At 45.1% G+C, this 8,867-nt stretch overlaps 1 protein-coding gene across 1 annotated transcript in view; it reads right to left on the bottom strand.

Annotated features, from left to right (window-relative positions):
- The window catches only part of RFWD2 (ring finger and WD repeat domain 2, E3 ubiquitin protein ligase), a gene marked incomplete at its 3' end in the record, with an annotated part of 90,516 nt that overhangs the window by 37,288 nt on the left and 44,361 nt on the right, over window positions 1-8,867 (bottom strand). The window contains exon 12 of the mRNA XM_010140357.1: window positions 6,881-7,024. Coding sequence (XP_010138659.1) covers window positions 6,881-7,024 — 144 coding nt within the window. The remainder of the gene's footprint in view (window positions 1-6,880; window positions 7,025-8,867) is intronic.

Here is an 8,867-nt window from a genome sequence, read left to right as displayed (position 1 = left end):
TCGCAGCAGCAGGAAGCTTTATTGAATGATCCAAAGGACCTCCACCTGTCTGCACAAGTTAATCTGAGCTTACACAGACAAGACAAAGTTGTCCAATAAGAGCAGCTTGAGCAGCTTTCTGCAAGCCTCTCACACCACTGCACGATGCCTGGTGAACGCCTACAGGACACACCCTCCCAGTGGATCACTGGGAGCTTGCTTTAGAATGCCCAATACAGAGAGGGAGACATTTGATGACACTGCTTTCAAGCAGTCAAACACTTCTCCCTGCATGCACTTCTATTGACCCACAGTCCACCCCCACACTTGCATATTTTCTTCACATAACAGCATCCCATGGTTTTAAAACTTTGCCTTCAGAAAGAGTTTTATTTACCCAATGTAAGTCATCACCTTTAGCCACCAGCTGCTAAGAGGATGGCTGAGGTGATAGAGCTCAGGCAATGCTTTCCCTGGTTTCACCTCTTCCACGATATGTCATCAATTAGAAAAAGTTTGTGCCTTCACCTGTTGTAGGTACAAGGACTGACCACAAATACATCATCAAGGAGCTATCATTGTGCCAGCTCTACTACCATTAGGTACCCACACAGAAAAGCAGGTCTTAACAGTCTGTGATTTACTAGAACCCTCATTCAGAGAGGCTTAAGCAGCTCCCTGAGGCCCAAATGAAGCTGTCAGGTCCCGCCCATCAGACCGCCAGGTGAAGGTTATAGCAGTCCAGAGATAACCACATCTGACATCTGCCGTCTTGTTTCTAGGCAGAGCACTCAGTCACCGATGGAAGCAGAAGTGGTTCAGAGCCCTAAAGCTACACCGCAGTGAGACCCAGGGCTGGGAGTGGTCTCCAACGAATGGCAGGAGTGTGTGTAGACACTGCACTAGACATTTATTGGTTCAAACCTGCTCCCCCGCCATCTAGTCTCCACTCAAGTCAGGGCTTCGAGAAGCTTAAGGAAAAATAAATAGATCGCTAAGTTTAGCCATCACAGGAAAGCAGGAAGAATACAGTCCAGGGCCATACCTCTGTCCCTATCCGGACTGCTCGGAGTACGTCAGGCAGTACCAGCAGGTGGAGAAGGTCCTAGGGAAAGGTAGACGCGCTGGTGCCAGCTTGGCTGGTTAGAGGATGGATGCTCTATGCTAGAAAAGCATGAGATCCACATCTGACCAGGGGAAGAGAGCTGGGTATTGCAGGTTGAGCTGAGGAGGATAATCATGTAACTACACTTTGTCAAGAAAGTAATCACCCCAAAGAACGGAAATTAGGAATTACTGAGCAGGTAGAAAAAATATAAAGGACAGAGTTTAACAGTTCCATTGGAGATGTGATAGATCTAAAGATACAAGAAGCATCAGTTCTGTAGGAAGAGGTAATATTTTACAGGATCAATCAATACAGATGGAGAAAAATGAAGGGTTTCTGTGCCCAAAAGCATATTAGATCTGGCCAGCAAAGACCAAGATAAGCATTCTGTCTGAAGCATCCGACTGAAGTCTGATGGTGTTAACAAGGGGTTAACACTCACTCAGAAAGCACTTGTAGGTAGACAGAGGGAAAACCAGGAAGTGACAGGCGAAAAATGTTTAGGGATTTGCAGCCACTAAACGGTTCAATTAACACCTTTTAAGTCACACACACCGTATATCTTCCATTTTTAAGGAATATGATTGAATAATAAGACAAAGCCAACCCCTTTCCAGGTCTCTGCCTTAATTTTCGTACACACGTTCCCCCCCCAACCCCCCAAACTCTCTTTACAGAGTCTAGAACTAGAGGTTTCTCCCTGCCACTGCAATACCTGAGGATCTTTCTAACTTGAATTCTCAAAAGCAACCCTCGTGGAGCACAGTTCAGGGTTGGATCAGGTGGAGGGGAGCTCCCTCTCCAGGTAAAGGCTGCTTTTTGCCAAGGGCTGACTGTCCTTTGGTTGTATTCTCTGGCATCTGTGATGATACAGGCCTGAAAGGCGGCTGTTCTGGAGCTGGGACGTTATGAAGTTTCTCTTCTATGTGGCTTCCCTGGGACCCACAGAGGGTTGAGAAGCTACTGCCATGTCCCCCACTAAAGGGGGAATCTTTCTTCTATGCCCAACACAGGAAATGTTGAATCTTCAAAGACATCAACTTTTTTTGGTTCCCTTGAGATGTTCTCATGCGTAACAAGTTGAGTATAGACTCAAAATGCATGGGCAAGCAAGCTGGAGGAGGGGATGGGGCAAAGGTGAGAGACCAGAAATGCAACTTACACAGTCCTCAAGCAGGTTAAGCATCAAATCCCCAGAAATTCTTAAAAACAACCTTTTGTAGACAACCTTCCCATGACCTGCAGCCACATCCAGGGAGAAATTGAAACGTGAAGGCTATGAGACACAATACAAAAATACAGCTGCCTAAGGCTGAGATAACGTGTAATTCAGCACTGGATTAAAAGGTGCTGTGCGAGGCCATCTGTTATTTCAAATACTAGTTGCTGTATTTTTTTCCTAGTTTTTGTTCTCTAATCCAGAAACAGGGCAGTAGTTACACCCCAGAGGTTTATCTTGCCCTAAATTGGGATAGGTTTCCGCCCTAGGAGATTAGCTTGGAGGAACTCCAGGTGAAAGCTCATCACCGATCTCTGAAGCACCATCCTAACCGAAGCACCCGCTCTGGACACACAGAAATCCTGAACCTGTAAAGATTTACATACATCCTTCATTCTATTCGCAGATATAAGTGGGGCAGCTCAGTTAGTGTTGTCAGTTACCCTGATGTTTCTTGCATGAGCCAGTATTTTTCTGGGTGAAATGTCTCTAGTTCAGAATCAAGTTACCTGGTGTCAACCACCCCTCTGGCACTGAAAGTCCGACACAGTAAAGCTTTTAATAAGGCACAAAGTGCTGTGGTCTGACCTGCTTCCCAGCGCCAAGTGCTTCCACTCCACTACCATGAGTCAACTGATGCCTAGGAGTTTTAGGACGGAAGTGTTTGTGTTTTTTTATAAGGAAGTAATCCTTTACTGCAAGGAACATCCATGAGAGTAAAAAACCTAACCAAATACTTCAGAGACATGCAAAATCACATTTCCATTACAAATGTTTAAAAAAAAAAAGCTCTTTTTTCTAATCAATCCAAAGAAAACCTCCAGTAGTGTTAAAAAACAGAGAAAGAAAAACTTCATCTTAGGGCAAAGAGAAGCAGTTGCTCTGAGAACTGGAATTAATGAAAATTGATGGTCTATTTCCTTACAACCTGTTCACTGTCAAACGTTTTCTGCTTTGGAAATATAGGCATCCCATGCAACCACTTGTGAGGTGTTTCAGCATGAAGAGAGCTCATACCTCTCTAAACAGCAGACTCTAATGACCTAACCCACCATACGGCAAGTTTTTACTTAATTTAAACCTATTAATGAGAACTGACTGACATTTTAAAAGCTGACAGCAATATGCCCATGAACTGCTAGGAGGATAGAGCCAATCATATTTGATTTATTGATGGTGAAAAATTAAAACAATAAAATACCAGCAGCCTCCTAAAGAAAAGAGCCTACGGATGCTTTGCTTTTACTGCAGTTGACTAAACAGATGCAGCTGATCTTAGAGGTTTGTGGTGACATCTATCACTGAAGCACAGATGCTGCAAACACACAGTGGGGAGCACACGGAATACTAAACACGGGTTTCAAAAGCGTGTTTACCTAACTACGCTTACGCATCACCTAGCGTACGATTAACGAGGCCTAAAGCCAATTTCTTTTACCTGAACACTAGATCTCCTTATTTTTCTCCTCCTGTGACCTACGGCAAAACAACAAATCTGCCTCTTGAATATATCGGAGAAGAGCTGTGGCTCGCTGCTAGCTGTTCATCCTCTTCTTGTCCTTTCCCCATCTCCTCCTGCACGGGGTGGGGACCGCAGATTATTGTCTGCCATAGCTAGGGACACAGCAAGTCATAATTAGCTCACAGGGTGCTGTTTATAGCTACTACACAATGCCAGGATTTGTTTCTTGTACTGAAGCTATGAATCTGTAAATGGGATTTTTATGAGGATTTGTGTGTCATCTTGTGTTTTTCCTGGAAGCTTATGCCGCTGTCACTCTCGGGGGACACGATGCACATTTACCACAAACCCGACACACCAACTTCCTCCCTGTTCTTAAAAATAGGGAGAAGAAAGCTCAACAGATGATGAGAAAAGAAAGTATTTAAGAAGCAGGTGGGTGTAAAAAAAGGGGGTTGGAAAAGAGGAAGAAAGACTCAGCTACAGCTGGTGCCAGGGCCCTGCTCCAGAAAGCTGACAATCAATTACTGCTGGCATGAAGCTCAACCTTTCAGCAGGCGCCCAGCTGGCACACGGCAGAGCAGGGCTGGGCTGGTGCCAGCCCCATCCCAGGCAAGGGCTTCCCTTCCTGCAGCTGCTCTGGGCCAGCAGACTTGCTCTTGGCCAGACACGAGTCCTCGCAAATGCTGTCACCTGTCTGCTTTTATAAAAGCCCATCAAAGCTGCTGCTCCTCCAAAAAGCTGAGTCAACAACGTAACCACTAATGATTTGCGTTCTGGCATCATCGCTCCGAACAAGGTTAACCAGGATCAATTCAGGGTGAGCTGCTCGTGATGTGTCTTTGGGAAGCCAAAGTGCCTGTGGACAGACAGGTCTGGTGCCGTGCGATGACGGGAGGGACATCACGAGCCGCGCCAGTGTCATATACCAGATTCAGCAGAAGAGACAGGGTGACCAAATCCCACCTGCACACAGACCCCCACATCGCTGCTGGGCAGAGAGGTCCCACCCGTGGGCCACAGCAGAGATACATCTGTCTTCGATACCCAAAAGGGCACGAGCAGGCAGAGTGAGCCTCAGGAAGAAGCTGCAGCTCCACCTAAATTAAGATCAACAGCTTTGAGCCAAGGCTTTTTACAAAAAGCAGGCTCTGCTTGTTTAGAATTTTTTATTATAATACAGGCACACTATCAGCAGACTGCAATATTCCATAATGAAATTACAACCTTCATATCTAACTTCTCCCTCAAGCTATGCCACTTCGGAATAGCAAGTTATTATGCTGCTCGACGCTGCGCCAGCGAGCCCCAGCACTGGTGACTGGCAGCGGAGCTAATGGAAATAGCAAGGATGCATTTGACTGACAGCCTAACTTCATTTGTCAAAAGCAAAAGCACCCACATGCCAAAGGGAGGTTGATAAAATGTGGAGGTGCCAACAGGAGAAAAGAAATAAGCATTTTTTCAGAGAACGGAGAGAAACTAGGGCAAGGAAATGAAAGAAGAGGACCCTGTCCACCTCTGCTGAGGCACAGTGTCAGAGGACAAGGCACTTAGCATCGTCACTATAGATATAATGTATATATGGATGAAATTGGAGAAAGAAGAAACCTTAAATGCGAGTGGTATCTTGTCTGGAGCACAAAGCTGACAAGAGTAACATCACTGAAGGTTCTAATGCAGATCTCCTCACCGGTGGCTGCAGGAGAAGGGAGAACAAACAACTTCCTAATGCCTGGCAGGCTCATCAGGGTAAATTCCTGTCAAATTTGACGTAACAAGTCTGGAAGTATCTCAGACAGACCAAGAAATACCAGACACACATCGCTTCTCCCCTTCTAATTAAGGCAAAAGGTATTAAATTGACTGCTGGATGGTTCTCCTGTTATTGTGCTCTTCTCTCCAGAATAATGAAGCTGAACAGTGTTGACTTTGCTATGACTCAGTCAAAAATGCTGAATGTGTCGCAAGTCCAGCAGAACACAAGCTCCATAATCATTGTGGCTTATCAACACCAATCCCTCTTGGGCTGTTTATACCCATCTTGAAAGCCAGTTCCAGGGGCAGCTGCATTTGCACCTTTTCCTTCATAAAACAGCATTACAAAGATCCCAAGATTATTCAGAAGGGGTGATCCAGGATTGACTCTATCTTAAGAAACACATCAACTAGAAAAGTAAGCGTGACTTTTACACTGTAGAGTAGGTTTGCAAACATCGTTAATCGCGTCATGCAACATTGTTTTTGTAGAAGCCGGACTGTTATATAAATTTATTACTTACATTTTTGTGGATGCTTTAGTGTTTCTAAAATGTAGGGTACCAAATAAAAACAAATTACTTCAGAGATGCTGGAGCCCCGCGTTATAATACTGAACTGGTTTACTGCCTGTATTAGTTACTTCTGAGTTTTAAGAAGAGATTTTGCATTAGGATTTTTAAGTGCTGTTATCCAGGTTCTTTCAATTGAAGTTCTGACATGGTGGTCCATATTTCTTTGCTTTAAGTCATTCAAAAAGATAAAAATAAGTGGACAGTAGCAATAGCAGCACAGAAGAAACCAAAAAACTCAAGTGAGGTCTTTTCCCCAAGAGCTTGATCTTATGAGCAGAACAGTACTTCAGGCAGACAAATTCACAGGCAGAAGGTGCCCGCGAGGCACATTTCCTGAGGACTACCAGCCTCTTAGCAGAATGGAAAGGATCTGGTCAATGAAGAGAAGGCAACACGAAGGAATTGGTGGCTGTTATGAAGAACTGGGCACAGTTGGGGGACTAGCTAGGACTTTACCTGGAACATATCCACTACTCCACTTTCACTCTCCTTTGAACTGAGTAGGAATCCAACAGCATTTGCAAGGGACACAAAAGCAGTTCACGTGTCCCTTTCTGCTGCAGGTGCGTGGGCCTGCTATTACCTCATACGAGCCCGGCATACTCGGGTAACAGTGCTTGTGCCACCCAATCCCACCCGGAGTTCAGAGCAAGCTCTCCATCAGATCCTGCTTTCCTCCTTTCCCCTCCCATTCCCAGAATGGACAAAAAAAAAAGCAACATGATTAAAAAAGCAAATAGAAAAAGGTCTCTCAGTTCAAATGCGAAGTCAACGCCTACCTGATTTTGGAATTACAGGTCATTTCATTCTCGGGGTAGTGAATATCCACTGCGTCCTGAATGACTGTACCATACTCATAGACTTTAATCTTCTTTGTCACCCCAGCAATGGCAAAGTAGTCACAGTCTCGGTCGAACTCAATGCTGAGGAACAAAAGCACAGGTTGAGAACTGTGTAACACACCACATGTACTTACCAACGGTGTCATATCACCTCAACATCTCGGTTTGGCAGAGCTGAGAATCACATTTGCAGTTAGCAAAGACCCTGTTCAGAATCTTGCTCAGGTCTGGCAGGCACACCAACAGCGTGGAGCTTCTGCTCTCAGGCACCATTTTCTGATCCCCTCCAAACACACCCACATCTCTACTTACAGAAACGGACCTTTTGTGGTAGCACAATCTCCCTCCCACAGCCAGGACCTTTGTTAAGGCGCTCTTGAGTTTTTCCAATTCATCTACACCATCTACACCACAGATGTAACCAAACGCCAAAGCTGACAGCTCGCCCTGGAAATGTGCTTAACATTCAGCGAACACTCCACAATCAGCGTGCTGCAGGATAGCTGCCCATTGATCACTTCTCTCAGTTGCACTGCTACAATCCTCAGCTCCCAAATATAAGCAGCTTGGTGAACTTGAAGTGTTAAAGCAGAGCAAAGCAGTATCTGTGGAAAAAAACCTGTCTAAAGCCCTTGAGTAACAACAGAGGGTTGAAACACATCATCAGTACTGTAAAAACCACGCACGCGATGACTTCCACTTCGGGTTGCTCACGGAAACCAAGGCACCTTCTTTCTTGAACTGCAGGGCAAGTTTGTAATGGATATCAATGAAGTCAGAAGTAAAAGCAGTCACCTTATAACAAAGTTAAGCTGCAGATGAGAAAGCCTGAGGTTGTACATGAAATACATCGGAAGGGACAGCAGGCAGCGGGTTATAAACAGCTGATGTCATTGCTGTCTCCGCAGCTTGGAAGGGCTCGAGAGAAATTATTAGAAAGGGTTTGGGGGAAGCAGTTCCCTCAGTCTCCAGGTTTCTATGATCAGCAACCAGCTCTCCTCCATCCTCTTGACTAAACAATCAACCTGCTACTTTGAGAGGTCTCTTCTGGGGTCTCTTCACCCAGTAATTCATTTCAATCTCTGCTGTCCACATCACATTTTTTTTTGAAGAAGCCAGAGCATTTGTGAACAGATCAAGTTCTGAATGGCAGCAGAACCAACTAAGTTTACACTGATTTCAGGTTCATACAGCTTAAAAAAATCCTGAGGGGGGGTGGTATTCCATTCTACAAATAGAAAGCATTAGACCAATTACAAGAGAGGGCTCTTCAGGCTGCTTCCATAGCTGTAGCAGCTACAGTTTTCTACCCCTCAACATAGCTGAGAAGTCAAAGGCACTGCAACGCTTTCGAAGAAAGATAAATTTAAATGCCAGAGTTTAAGTCCTCGTAAAGGAAATATCATCAAGTAATTTTTAACTACAGAGAAAAAGGATTGTTGATGTGTCTGACAGTATAAGACAATGCAGCGAAACAGTTTGCAACGTGGTGTTTTAACTTGGGCACCTAAATCCCTTGGAAGCAGGAGATGGTCCCACTCATGATTGCTTGCTGGCTTGAGGAGAAACGAGCTAGTTGGGTCAAGCCTGCAAAATCATGAGCTTCCAAAAGGCAAAGAAAAGGACTGTGCTTATGGCTGGTGATTCAAGCAAGCAAAGCACGGATGGTCCCACTCAGTATTGCTTGCTGGCTTGAGGAAAAACGAGCTAGTTGGGTCAAGCCTGCAAAATCATGAGCTTCCAAAAGGCAAAGAAAAGGACTGTGCTTATGGCTGGTGATTCAAGCAAGCAAAGCACGCAGCTATTTAACCAGAACGGGAGAGGGAAAAAAGTTACCTAAGCAGCCAGAGGGCTCCCCACCTCCCCTCCCCCCGCCCCAGATCTACCCTCCTCTGATCACTTTTCCTACAAACAGGACCAAAAC

The sequence above is a fragment of the Buceros rhinoceros genome, unplaced genomic scaffold (assembly GCF_000710305.1).
Source record: "Buceros rhinoceros silvestris isolate BGI_N320 unplaced genomic scaffold, ASM71030v1 scaffold340, whole genome shotgun sequence".
Lineage (NCBI taxonomy): Eukaryota > Metazoa > Chordata > Aves > Bucerotiformes > Bucerotidae > Buceros > Buceros rhinoceros.
This window is presented reverse-complemented; position numbering and strand designations above follow the sequence as displayed.